Source organism: Stomoxys calcitrans, chromosome 5, assembly GCF_963082655.1.
Source record: "Stomoxys calcitrans chromosome 5, idStoCalc2.1, whole genome shotgun sequence".
NCBI lineage: Eukaryota > Metazoa > Arthropoda > Insecta > Diptera > Muscidae > Stomoxys > Stomoxys calcitrans.
The window spans coordinates 144,121,586-144,134,469 of record NC_081556.1 but is presented as its reverse complement, the minus strand read 5'-3'; the positions used below and the strand labels follow the sequence as shown (position 1 = coordinate 144,134,469).

Sequence of the window (12,884 nt, the reverse complement as noted above, 5' to 3'; positions counted from 1 at the left end):
TTAATTAGTATTGGACTAAATTGTACCACTTAAGTGGAATTTTCCTTCTTTCCATTCTTAACAATAAAAACAACACATCTTAAGGGTTCTTTTTTTTTAATAATAAGACAAATAAGGTACTTGTTACGTGTTATTTTCTAAGTAAGTAAATGCTGATAAATTGCTTTATATAAAAAAAAATATAGGTATAATTGTTCAAATATGAATTATGTACAGTGCTGTTGGGAGGACATTTTAGTCAAGTTTTTAGTCAAAATATACAGATATATAAATTCATCAAATGGAAAATAAGTCACATGGATTTACAATTTGTTAAGTAAGTTTTCTCTCAATGTTTTGCTGTAAAGTATCGATAGTCGGAAACGTCAAATTCAAATGAAATATCAGATTAAAAATAAAAACTTAAAAATACTATAAAAATGAGCATGAAATTATCCGCTAATTGAATTAATTATGCGTTTTGATATGGGGGTATGATTGATAGGTGCCTTAACAGCTAGTAAAGTTAAAAAATATACGAATACAGTTATGTATGAAACATTAGAACTTATTACACTAAAAAATTGAGATATATTAAATTTAAGGGAATGGAGTCACACATTCATTTTAGAAATCAGCATCTAATGTAAATACGTTGTCCAAACGGTTAGCTGTGACACCCCACTTTTGGTATTCGCCCACCTTTCGCTCAAAGAAGTTTGTTTTGCCATCCAAGGAAATCATTTCCATGAAGGGGAAAGGATTTTTGGTATTGTAGATCTGTGCCATATACAGAAAATGTAAGAACAAAAACGTAGCTGTGTCTTAGAAATTTTCAACTTACCTTGCCCACATCCAATTCGACTAGCAGACGATCTGCTACAAATTCAATATACTCGGACATTAAATCACAATTCATACCAATCAAATTGCATGGCAATGCTTCTGTAAGGAATTCCTGTTCGATTTTAACCGCTTCTCTTATTATCTCAATGATACGTTCTCTGCTGGGCTTCTGCACCAGATACTTAAACATCAATACAGCAAAATCACAATGCAAACCTTCGTCACGCGATATCAGCTCGTTGGAGAATGTTAAGCCGGGCATTAGGCCACGTTTCTTCAACCAGAAAATGGAGGCAAAACTGCCGCTGAAGAATATGCCTTCAACAGCAGCAAAAGCTATTACACGTTCACCAAAATTAGCAGAATCCGATGATATCCATGACAAAGCCCAATCAGCTTTTCTTTTAACAGCTGGCATAGTTTCAATGGCATTGAATAAATATTCACGTTGGTCACGATCTTTAATATAGGTGTCAATAAGAATGCTGTACATTTCCGAGTGAACATTCTCCATAGCAATCTGGAAGCCATAGAAGCAGCGGGCTTCAGTTACTTGCACCTCTTGAGAAAATCTCTCGACAAGATTCTCATTAACTATGCCATCGGAGGCAGCAAAGAAAGCCAACACATGGGAAATGAAATATCTTTCATTGTCTGTGAGTTTCTCCCAGTCAGACATATCTTTAGACAGATCCACTTCCTCAACAGTCCAAAATGATGCCTCAGCCTAAAAAAACAATAACAAAAACAATTAAGTCGCAGTACATAATTAACACAGATGTTACAACCCTAATTTGACATGGCACAAAGCAAGAATTTCGAAATAAATCTACCTAATCAGCAAAAAAAAGCGCCAACAAAATGGAGGGAAACTTTAGGGCATGACTAAATGCTCTAAATACCCCCCAAACACAAAGAAGTTCCCGCGTTTTTGTTGGACTGTGACGTCACACATTAGCGGAAAATTACCTGAAATACAGCAGTATACACAAAAATTTTAATTTTACAACTCACCTTCTTATACATTTGCCAAATATCCAGATGTTGAATAGGAAAGATGACAAAACGTTTAGGATTCTCCTTCAATAGAGGCTCTATAGTGGTATCAAAGGGAACTGGCGCCTTATTAGCCAACGTGGTGCCGGCACTGGTATTGGAAGTTTCAGAGACGCCATTTGTTAACTCCTTGCCATTGGGTATAGTTTCATCGTTGCCAATGGACATTTTACGGACATTATTAACATTCTCAGCAAGAATTTTCCTCGGACTCTGCCGAAAAATGGTATAGTTCACGTCACGTTTTTCTTCATTTATTTGAAAAAAAAAATGCTTACCTTTAAAGCGAACTTATCCATGTTGTCAATATTTTCTTTACCAGCCACGGACATAATGGTGAAATTGTATTTAAGTAATTAAGGCTAGTGTTTTCTGTTCAACCTTTTCTGTCTGAATGACGAAAATGCGTCTGCTTTAACAATCTGGCGGAAAGTAAATGCACCAACACGCTTTTGGCGGGACTATATTATTGTTAGCTTGTACAATTATTTAGTAATCGAGTAACCAACAACATTGTTTTGGTTCGTTAATTGTGAGACCTTTCCCAAAAGTGGCCTAAAAAGAATAAGGCAGATTTAAAAGGTGGTTTCACGCGAACAGCTGTTAACAGCCCGCAAGGTTTGTCGGTATTAAAACCCGTTAACACTGCTCATTAAATCCGGTTTTAAAGCCCTGTTCAGCTGATTTCATAAAAAGAAAACAGATGATCGAGCCATTAAATCCGGATTTAAAGAGCAGTGTAAACAAGGTTATAAGATGTCAAGTTTTTGTTTGCATTCTCTTTGTTGTAATCTTCTTTCATTTCATGTACGCATACGTATACACACACGCACACAAATCTCTTAGTTGGTCAAAGGCTTGATAACACAGCTGTGATTTTTTTTCTAAAATCTTTAAGAGATGTTCTTTTTGATCCGAAGTTCCACACATAAGCAACAAGACAGTGTAATAATAGCTGTGTTCGGGAACTCAAAAATTTGTGAAATTTGCACAAATTTTTACTGGAAGTCGTTCGCGTACTTTATTTGCCAGAAGAAGAGAGCGCGAGGGAGCAAATTTCGACTGTTAGAAAAAGAGAACCTGCAAATTTCTACTGGGACATTTTTGTCAGTAGAAGTTTGCAACTTTGAACAGATTTTTTGTAAAGGTCTGCTGTTTTAAGAAAAGCAGCAGTTACATGAAAATACAAAAGCTAACGCCAAAATGGATCAAAAATGCGGAGATAAGTAAAAAATATAAATATTGGTTAATGGCAATTATTAAATTTATTTCATTTTTATTTACTTTTAATGAAGATTCATGACAGCAGCTAGTGTTCAGGTACAGAAAACTCACCAAATGATGTTGTAATTTTACCTCAAGTCGGTTGTTCTACATTAGAAGGAAAGTGCAAAATTTGGAGAATTATTTAGAAAATCTTGAAAAACTCAAACATTGTATCCTTTTAGACACCAAGAAAAGAGCTATTGTCGGTTTCTTAAGTGTTTTGATGGAATCCTAATCGGAGAGATACGATGAAACGATGTCATGCCGATAATTTTCGTTTTCAAATTTGGATTGAATATCCGTAGGGACTCATGAATAACAGATGATAACACACACTTTTCATGAGGGCCGTTTTATTTCTTTTTCCAGAAACGATGCATCGTTTCGATACAAATCTACAGTTCTGGATAGAATTTCAGTGCAAAATTGTACTGGGTAGTTATCGATAACAGATTATTGTATTCACTGAATTCTGTCACATTCATAGCAGCCGGTTGTACGTGCCGGATTGACCCGATGGAGTACTTCATTGGCAAGGGCTGCCGCCTCAATGTGCAACATACTGCTACAACAGCAACAACATGATATCGATATCTATTGAAATGGTGCAAATAAAAAATCAGGTCAGACTCTTATACAGTCCAAAACGAGTAAGTTGTACAGTTTATCTTCATGTGTTAAGGACCTATTACATATATTGTGAGCCAGCTGATTGGCAATATTCGAAGAAATTAATAAATTGCGAAAAATTGTTTTTAGATATTGTCTTATAAGCTCAACACAAAAATATGCTATTACGACGCCTAGGCACTTGTGCTTGGCAGGCGCACACTAGGTAAGCATTTGCAATAAGGAAAATCAAACAGTGTAACAGTTTCGTTTTTGCATGGACGACTCACACTCTCTATTTGACAGGGATTCAACGTTATTGCATCATGTCAAGAGTAGTCCATTAAATTGTGGCAGCTTTCTCAGATCAATCCGGAGCACTGCCCGTTGCAAAAATTCATCTAGACCTGCCCTACAGCCTTTAGTTGAAACGGGTGGTCCAGTGCCTTCAGGCAATGTTTTCAAAGCTCTTATATTTACGGGTGCGGTATGTAAGCAAACACTTAGTAGTAATTTTTTATAAATAAAACTTATTTTTTAGTTCAGCTTGGGTTCTTTTGCTGGCGCTACCATTATGGAATATGAGAACACCCGCAATATGATGTTAGAAAAGGCAAGGCAGGCGAAACTAGGTTGGATACGAAAAAAACCAGACGAAGATTCATGGGAGAACATTAAACGTGATATTAAACGTTTGTGGGAAAGATTGTCTCCGGGCGAAAAAGTATTTGTACCTATATGTGCTGCCAATGTTTTGGTGTTCGGTTTGTGGCGCATTCCTTCATTGAGAATGCCTATGATGAAGTACTTTTGCTCGAACCCAGCTGCAAGTACGTTTTACAATCATAGCAATCATTTAAGTGTCTTAATATCGTTTTTTTTTAAATGATTGCAGGAGCAGTTTGTTGGCCTATGTTCCTATCGACATTTAGTCATTATTCGGCTTTTCATTTATTCGCAAATATGTACGTCTTACATAGCTTTTCGAATTTGGCCGTTTTGTCTTTGGGCAAGGAACAATTTTTGGCTGTATATTTGACAGCAGGAGTGGTTGCAAGTCTTACCAGTATTTTATACAAAGCATTGACTGTGCAAGCGGGACTGTCCATTGGAGCGTCTGGAGCCATAATGGCCATATTGGCATACGTTTGCGCTCAATATCCTGACACACAGTTAAGCATATTGTTTCTGCCTATGTTCACCTTCTCTGCTGGGACGGCAATAAAAGTCATAATGGGAATTGATTTTGCTGGTTGCATAATGGGATGGAAATTTTTTGATCATGCTGCTCATTTGGGTGGAGCAATTTTTGGACTGTAAGTTAACTTTTTAGCTAAATAGACTAGACAAATGTCTATCGAAAAATAATTAAATTCTATACTGCACATATTCACAATTTTAACTGTTTGCTCTTACAATTTTAGATTTTGGACATATTATGGTGCTGAACTCTGGCAAAAACGTATTCCACTGTTAACGATGTATCATGATTGGAGGAAGACTAAATAGAAAATTTTAATTATAAAAATAATTGGCCGAAAACACGACATACATAAATAGTACATTAACTACATATGTAAATAAATATAACTCTATAATTTTTATAGTTCAACAAAGTACAAGTTTTATTTATAAGCATCATCAGAATTAAGCTATTAATAATTTCTTGTAGCGCATATGCTGGCAAAGTGAAAGCTCTTACTGTACAACATTGCTTTCACCAGTCTTCATATATTTATATTGCGCTGCATTAGCTCTTACCCTATAATCCACTTCTGTTCGTCTCAATTCCAGTTTTTCTCTTAATTCTTCGATTGTTTCGTACTCTGCAGCATAGGAAATGTGGAGTATACCACCGTAGAAGGATTTGGCATCCATATAGCGTTTACATTTACGAGCATCGAAAACTCTTTCAAAACAAACCCAAAAAACTTCAGTAAAAGATTCTATTTCGAATCCTTTGTTTAGTAGATCGGCAGTCACGATACGAACATGTTTTATAGCTCCAAATTTTCGAAGTTTCTGTTTTAATTCGTTTTGCAGATTAATTTTAGGTACTCCAAATACTAAAATGTGTTTTGATTCGTTTGCTACTGTGTAGACCTATGGGAACAAGGATTGAGTCCAGGTAAACACTAACAGCATTGTACCTTTCTAAGATGTCTTACCTTGACAGCCTTAAGTTCCTTGCCTTGTCTATATTTTAATCGCGTTGTACAATATTGGAAACGATTGTGATGTAATAAATTGTCCATGAATCCATGAGTTATTATATTACAAGTTTAAATTCTTAAATAAATCCTTGGGATTTAAAAGTAGCCTTTAGTTTGAAAAGTCGAAGTCAACTTTTAGCTGCTAAAAAAATCGAATAATCGACTTCAATAACGATGTTGGAGATCAGGGTTTATTAAAGAAGGATGCGTCACTTGCCCAGCTGAAGGAAATGTCCAAATCCAGATTTGTATCCAAATCTCACTAGAACATCAAATGCTTGGGTTCCTTTTTCACATTTTAATTGTTTTAATTTACTGTATACTTTACAAGTTTATAATCATAAATCTTTTGATCTTGTGGCTTCTACACAAGATAGTGCAAATAAAAATTAGAATGTCAATTAGGAAGTGTCCCGAAATTTGACTGCCTTGTGGAAATTTGCGTCACCATCGCCGCAGTGCTGTATCGTTGATTCGTTGATGTTGGGCAAGGGAGCTAAATTTTTTCTCAAATCTTTAAAAGATTTTTCATTTGATCCGAATTTATAGAATATCCACACATACGATATTCCACATATAAGCAACAAAACAGTGTTATAATGATGAAAATAAAAAAATAAAACACATTTGAAGAAGATAAGTTGTAAAATAAAGTATATTTCTAAAAAAACTGCGACATTTCAATTTACGGCATTTGCTATTTAAGGTAGTTTCGTAAGGGGTAGACTTTCGTAATTGTGCTAATGACACTACCTCTCTTAATTGTTCCATAGGCTGGTACAGGATGCACTCATGGCATAACTACCAGGTAATGTACCGTAAACAGCTGAGTACAATTTTTTCTCGCAAAGTGCACTATTTGTCAACGAGTTTTGGTTGTGTGTGTATTCTATTGGGTTGCCCAAAAAGTAATTACGGATTTTTTAAAAGAAAGTAAATGCATTTTTAATAAAACTTAGAATGAACTTTAATCAAATATACTTTTTTTACACTTTTTTCTAAAGCAAGCTTAAAGTAACAGCTGATAACTGACAGAAGAAAGAATGCAATTACAGAGTCACAAGCTGTGAAAAAATTTGTCAACGCCGACTATATGGAAAATCCGCAATTACTTTTTGGGCAACCCAATAGTTAAGAACCATACCATACACAAACAATGAAAAATGGCGCGAACAAGAAACATACTCAAAATCAGAGTTGCAATAATCACTGACATTGACAGATAGTATATGAATATATCTTGGTAAGTGCGCCTTCTAGAGGCTCAACAGGACACATGTTAAGACCGGTTTATATGACAGCAATATGACACAGTTGATGGAATTCAAAACAAAATACCTCGAGCAAAATTTCAGCCAAATCGGTTAAGAATTGCGGTCCTATCCAGAATAAGTCAGATGTTCTGCCTGACGTTTTTTTTTAACTTTTTTTAGTTTAAAGTCGATTGTTCGGTTTTTTTTATAGTCCGTTCATACGGCACATCCTGATCGTACTCATTGTGTGTACGTGTTGATTACAGCTTTTGCCATTAACGGTTCATCAATTTTTTTCTTTTATGTGATTTTTTTTAATTTTCCATACTTTTGTTTTCTTTTATAACAATTTTATTTCGGACAGGATTTGTTTTTCAACATCTGTCAAGTAATGATTTCACATATTTGTGTAAACGGTAATCGATATACGTCAATAATCGAAAAAAATTATATGACTTTGATTTTTCAGCCATGTCGCCATGAAGAAACAATAAAGGTTGTCTCATTTGTACAACAACCACAAATAATATCCTGCAATCCGCCATCTTGTCATCAAGCTAATCGACGTTTTGCCAACACACACAAAGACATACATGTGCGTACATGAACAGAGAATATGCGAGAAAGAAGATAACAAGAAAGAAAATGCAAACAAAAATGTGTGATCTTAATACCGCCAAACCTGGCTGGTTAACAGCTGTTCGCGTGAGACCACCTTATTAAATCCGCCTTGCCATTCCACGCACCCCCTTATTTTCACTAAGCTATTACAATGACCACGAATCATGATGTGCTATGTAAAGTCCCCATTATAAAACAGTAAAAGTCGACTTCGATTTTTTACGCAAAAAGTCGGCACCTTCTAAATACGCCTTGTTTCCGCGCTTGTTAGCATCAGCCAATTCCAAAACAACATTACATGTTGTCAACTTATTGAACAATTACACTATAACAATTGAACAATAGTTATTAAAAAGGCAACATACTATGGAAACTGAGTTACCCCACACAAGGATACGTACCATAATGAAGAGTTCACTGGATACAGGCCAAATAAACAACGAAGTTCTTTTTTTAATGACAAAATCTACGGTAAGAAAATTATAAATATAAAGTCATCGCCATGCACAATTATTAATATCTAACTATTGTTTGCAGGAAATGTTCATTAAATACTTTGCAAAGGAATCGTATGCGAATGCAAAAAAGCCTAGCAGTCTGGCATACAATCATTTGGCAGACTTGGTGCAATCCAATGACAATTTGGAATTTTTGCTACAAATTATACCACAAAAAATCAAGGTGAAAAAATTCAAAACACTTTTGGAGCAGGGTGAGGAGAGTAGCGATTCATCTTCAGAAAGTGATTAGTTCTAATAACTGTAACAACTGATTTTTGTCTTTTATAATCAACTTTAATATTATTGCAAATACTTAGCATAAGGAAATATAAATATTTTTGGATTGAACATGTAATGCTTATCTTTATAAGGTACGAAATATAATTGTCCTATGTTATTATGTTTGTTAAATATTTGCAAAGGAATCGTATGCGAAAGCAAAAAACCGAGCAACCTGACACAATCATTTGACGGACTTGGTGCAATTCAATGGCTGTTTGGAATTTTTGCTACAAATTATACGACAAAAAATCATGGTGAGAAAATTTAAAAGTGCGAGTACAGCTACTATCTGCGCCGTGAAATTGGGCTGCGTTAGGGCTAACCGACTGGCTGGAATAAGGCTAGCGGCGTCTGCGTTAATGAAGTCTCGGAATTTTATCGCAGCAATATACGTACATCTGATGGAGATGGCATCTCTCAGAAATAGCGATTGGGGTATTCTCTAAAACCGTCCCAATCGGCTTTGTTTTGATATACATGCGTCGTTAGAAGTTATGGAATCGTATTGCTCTTGTAGTTGAGCAAGCTCGTTCCGGTCCAAAAGGACCGATCGCCACGGGAACAGAGTGGCCATTGGTTATTGAAAGGCGCCAATAACTCGCCTTGTCATCATAGGCACTCAGTATTTGTGCAAGAGCCGGTGGCACCCAACCACTCAGTGATACTTTCTGCTCGATCTCGCTGATTGTCGTCGCACCCACTCCATATGGAACATTGCACTATCGGCAACCTGTGGATGCGCCATGTAACTAAGCTTCTCGTGACAGCAAAGAACGCCACACAGATCGGAGCTCAAAGTTTCACCATGTGTGGAGCACACAGCTATCCTGTGCGGGGTTTGTTTGTGTTGTTTTTGTATATTTTAATTAAATATAAACTATTCAACTTCGCGTTTTTTTTTATTTTGGTGACAAAATTAGTTCATTTGTTGGCGGATTTACGTCCAGCTTAAACAAATCGGTCTTTTTTAAGAATTCAAGCCAAAATTTAGTGTGCATCTAGTCCCTTGGGAAGGGATAACCACTGCTGATTTTTTTCTGATGGTTTCGCTGGAATTCGAACCTAGGCGTTCAGCGTCATAGGCTAACCTCTGCGCCACGATGGCCTCCAACCTAACACAATAACACACCGGATAGATGTGAGCACCACAAACGCTGGAACATTGTGGTCCTGTGGTATTCATTGCTGTCACGAGAAGCTTAGTTACATGTTTGTCTTACATGTTGCCTCCTAACCTTCTTCATTTTAATGCCTGGCATTGTACTAACGTAAATTTTATCAGTGTGTTTTTTGAATCTTAAGGGGGCTACAAAATACACCTCAGTTGCCTGCAATAGTCCTTTCTCCATTCTTGACTAATATAGCTTTAAATTACATATTGGAGGAAGCTTCTCCAGACCGTCTGGCCGTTTGTCCTGCTTGTTGCCTCCTAACCTTCTTCGTTTTAATGTCTGGCAATGTACTATCGTAAATTTTATCAGGTTCTTGTGCGATTTTTGAATCCTTCGTGGCCTAATAGTGAATAAGGTTGCTACACGAGTCCCATTATATACCCTAAGTACGGCGAATTCAAAGATGAGTTGGTATATCAAATTCTCTCGGCTGGGTTGATGCGGCCACCTGATAAATACGCCTTGGTACTATTTGGTTGCCCAAAAAGTAATTGAGGATTTTTCATATAGTCGGCGTTGACAAATTTTTTTTACCGCTTGTGACTCTGTAATTGCATTCTTTCTTCTGTCAGTTATCAGCTGTTACTTTTAGCTTGCTTTAGAAAAAAGTGTAAAAAAGCATATTTGATTAAAGATCATTCTAAGTTTTATTAAAAATGCATTTACTTTCTTTTAAAAAATCCGCAATCACTTTTTGGGCAACCCAATAAAATAAAATACAGCAAATATGTCAAATTCTTGTTTGCGCTCTTTTTGTGGTTATCTTCTTTCTCGCATAATCTCTACTCATGTACGCACACTTCTTGAACACAAATTGGTTTTTATAGAGTTGTACAAATGAAACAACTTTTGAATATTTCTGTCATGGAGCAACTCATGCGAATCAAAACATCTCTGTACAGCTTTTTTCTCTATGCAGCTTTCTATTCGACCTCATAATCGATTATTCGAGTTTTTAGTCAGTCAAAGTCGACTTCGACTTTTTTACACAAAAAGTCGATTAATCGATTAGTTGGGATCCCTAAATCGCCGAGTTTATAGAGTTTCAAGACTATTTGCATTCACTTACCAATACAGCAAGAAAATACGAAAAATCAAATCTTAATTGGGTGAGTGTAGAAAAACTCTAATATTTATGAAATTAAAATATAATGGATATGATTTGAAATGGTTAACAAAAAAAAAATGAAAATATGGTTCTACAAAAGAAAATTGCAAAATTGCTCTGTTGCACGAGCGGCCCTCTGCGAAGCAGCAAGAAAGAGATGGATAATTTTGTGAAAAAGAACAACGCTTCTTCAGACTGAAATTGTGTGAGAATTGTAGAATTGTGATGCCGGAATTCGGAATAGAATTTTTTTTCCCAATGCATGTTACATACACTGTGCAGGGAGCGGCAATTATATCGTTGTTAATTTGTTTTTTTAGTTGATATATGTGCATTCTATTGTCATTTTTGTGCTATTTCTTTCCATTTTGCATATGACGACACGATGACGTAATTTTCTATACATTTAGCCGATGACTTTTGCTTCTTATTGGAACAGTGTGCTGTGTCTGTGTTGCCATCTCTAATTTTCTTTTATTTTCCTTTCCCTTACCTCGCGGTTAGACTAATAATTGTACGAGGATGTTGGTTGCGGTGTGATTGTTGATACTCGTTAATTAAAAGAGATAAAAAGTCATTGAATGTTGTTCGTTTCTTAAGGCACTCTTTTATTTTTTTTTCATAATCATTTCTTAGGAAACATATGAACAACACGTTCTTTTTTTGTTGGAGGGCGGATACACTTTCTGTTTCAATTTCGCTCAACCATTCAAAACGACATGAATATGCATAATTTTGGGGGTAATGCGACTTTTACAGGTTTTATGTCTAGGAAATAGAAGACCACTAACCGATTGCTTTATTTTTTAAATGTAGAAAATAGATCGTATGTGCTTAAAAACTTTTCATATTTTACTATGAAGTAAACACCATATTTCGACGGATTTTGTAAATTTGTTGGTTGAACTTTGCTAAACTTACTAGAGATTTTCCTGTTTATTTTGAAAGTGAATGGTCACAAGCGGCCACTGGTACGGGCACATAAAATATCTTATTTGGACTTTTAATACCACCCGTCGTAGGGTGAAAGGTCTAGTAATCACGGCATATATTGTTTTTATTATTCGAGTTTTACAAATTTTCAAATAAACTTCTTTTCGAGTTTTTGTAGTCACATATTTGCATTCGAAGGTAGATATCTTTGTTGAGCACCAATAAGTAGACCAGGTCGTTCCGGTCTAATAGCCAATGGAAAGTGATGGGCGTGATTTCACTATGCGCCAATTGTGGACTCTTCCGAAAGCTCTCAGCTATGCCCATGAACTGAAAGTTCCAAGCTCTAGTGTGAACAAGCTCGTTCCGGTCCAAAGGACCGATCGCCGTGTGACCATATCGAGCATGATAGGCACTCAGTATTTGGACAAGAGACGATGCCGCCCGGCCTCTCACTGAGACTCCGCTCGATAACGCTGATTGTCCGCGACTGCCGTTTCAGGTACTCCGCATGGAGCATTCCACTATCCGCAACTTTTGGACGCGCCCTGTAGCTCGCAGCTAAGCTTCTCGTGACAGCAATGAACACCACACAGATCGGACCCCAATGTTCCAACCTGTGTGGTGCTCACAGCTATCCCCTGCCGGTATGTTGTGGTAGCAGTCGTGCGTCCATTTTAATCTCGAGGGGGAAATAGGGAAAGGTCTAGATTAAACAGAGCCAGCGATATCAGCTCGTCTGGGGGAAATCCCTGTTTCACTATATGGGGCTTCGACTTCTTTTATTTGAATATCAATGTACAATTATATAAGGTAGCGCCACTTCGCCAACAACAACAAAACCAATAATACAATGAAATTCCCACCCATCTGTCAAACTTCTGTGCAATGTCAAATTGACATTCTAGTTTTTATTTGCATTGTCACGTGCAGCAGCCAAAAAATTAAAAGATGTGTGTTTACAAAAGCATAAAATATAAATTGAAACATAAAAATGTGAAAAAAACTTAAAATCAAAATAAACCATTTGACATAAGAGTGTGTAT

The 12,884-nt window shown here is 36.3% G+C and overlaps 5 protein-coding genes across 6 annotated transcripts in view; 3 read left to right on the top strand and 2 right to left on the bottom strand.

Moving 5' to 3' along the window:
• Positions 1–79: 79 nt before the first annotated feature.
• LOC106085380 (ribonucleoside-diphosphate reductase subunit M2) lies at positions 80–2,355 on the bottom strand. Its single transcript, XM_013249599.2, has 4 exons — positions 2,160–2,355; positions 1,840–2,094; positions 824–1,552; positions 80–759 (listed from the first exon to the last, which is right to left on the bottom strand). The coding sequence occupies exons 1-4, from the start codon at positions 2,211–2,213 to the stop codon at positions 607–609; spliced, it is 1,191 nt and encodes a 396-aa protein (XP_013105053.1). The 5' UTR covers positions 2,214–2,355; the 3' UTR covers positions 80–606.
• A 1,497-nt stretch (positions 2,356–3,852) lies between these two features.
• On the top strand, positions 3,853–5,372 carry LOC106085382 (presenilins-associated rhomboid-like protein, mitochondrial). 2 transcript variants are annotated; one of them, XM_013249601.2, is made up of 5 exons: positions 3,853–3,982; positions 4,063–4,243; positions 4,298–4,586; positions 4,652–5,072; positions 5,181–5,372. In XM_013249601.2, exons 1-5 carry the CDS (start codon positions 3,936–3,938, stop codon positions 5,263–5,265), a joined length of 1,023 nt encoding a protein of 340 aa, XP_013105055.1. In that variant the 5' UTR covers positions 3,853–3,935; the 3' UTR covers positions 5,266–5,372. The 2 variants fall into 2 exon arrangements, with proteins under 2 accessions (XP_013105055.1, XP_013105056.1); XM_013249602.2 differs by lacking the exon at positions 3,853–3,982 and having other exon boundaries at positions 4,119–4,243; positions 4,303–4,586.
• On the bottom strand, positions 5,361–6,465 carry LOC106085383 (RNA-binding protein 48). The gene is made up of 2 exons (XM_013249603.2): positions 5,925–6,465; positions 5,361–5,859 (listed from the first exon to the last, which is right to left on the bottom strand). Exons 1-2 carry the CDS (start codon positions 6,009–6,011, stop codon positions 5,455–5,457), a joined length of 492 nt encoding a protein of 163 aa, XP_013105057.1. The 5' UTR covers positions 6,012–6,465; the 3' UTR covers positions 5,361–5,454.
• Positions 6,466–8,081: 1,616 nt separating this feature from the next.
• LOC106085391 (chromatin accessibility complex 16kD protein) lies at positions 8,082–8,740 on the top strand. Its single transcript, XM_013249614.2, has 2 exons — positions 8,082–8,314; positions 8,381–8,740. The coding sequence occupies exons 1-2, from the start codon at positions 8,210–8,212 to the stop codon at positions 8,591–8,593; spliced, it is 318 nt and encodes a 105-aa protein (XP_013105068.1). The 5' UTR covers positions 8,082–8,209; the 3' UTR covers positions 8,594–8,740.
• Positions 8,741–10,803: 2,063 nt separating this feature from the next.
• The window catches only part of LOC106085393 (14-3-3 protein zeta), a 67,448-nt gene continuing 65,367 nt past the window's right edge, over positions 10,804–12,884 (top strand). Inside the window, exon 1 of the mRNA XM_059370525.1 lies at positions 10,804–10,906. The gene's annotated coding sequence lies outside the window, so the exon portion shown is untranslated. The remainder of the gene's footprint in view (positions 10,907–12,884) is intronic.

Bases quoted from the DNA above. Each gene is read 5' to 3' on its own strand.
- LOC106085380 (XM_013249599.2), bottom strand. From the start codon at position 2,213: ATGTCCGTGGCTGGTAAAGAAAATATTGACAACATGGATAAGTTCGCT. The intron at 1,553-1,839 runs GTGAGTTGTAAA...TTGTTTTTTTAG, and splicing joins TTTGGCAAATGTATAAGAAG to GCTGAGGCATCATTTTGGAC. The intron at 760-823 runs GTAAGTTGAAAA...TATATGGCACAG, and splicing joins TCGAATTGGATGTGGGCAAG to ATCTACAATACCAAAAATCC.
- LOC106085382 (XM_013249601.2), top strand. From the start codon at position 3,936: ATGCTATTACGACGCCTAGGCACTTGTGCTTGGCAGGCGCACACTAG. The intron at 3,983-4,062 runs GTAAGCATTTGC...TCTATTTGACAG, and splicing joins GCTTGGCAGGCGCACACTAG to GGATTCAACGTTATTGCATC. The intron at 4,244-4,297 runs GTATGTAAGCAA...CTTATTTTTTAG, and splicing joins CTCTTATATTTACGGGTGCG to TTCAGCTTGGGTTCTTTTGC.
- LOC106085383 (XM_013249603.2), bottom strand. From the start codon at position 6,011: ATGGACAATTTATTACATCACAATCGTTTCCAATATTGTACAACGCGA. The intron at 5,860-5,924 runs GTAAGACATCTT...TTGTTCCCATAG, and splicing joins AGGAACTTAAGGCTGTCAAG to GTCTACACAGTAGCAAACGA.
- LOC106085391 (XM_013249614.2), top strand. From the start codon at position 8,210: ATGGAAACTGAGTTACCCCACACAAGGATACGTACCATAATGAAGAGT. The intron at 8,315-8,380 runs GTAAGAAAATTA...TATTGTTTGCAG, and splicing joins TTTTAATGACAAAATCTACG to GAAATGTTCATTAAATACTT.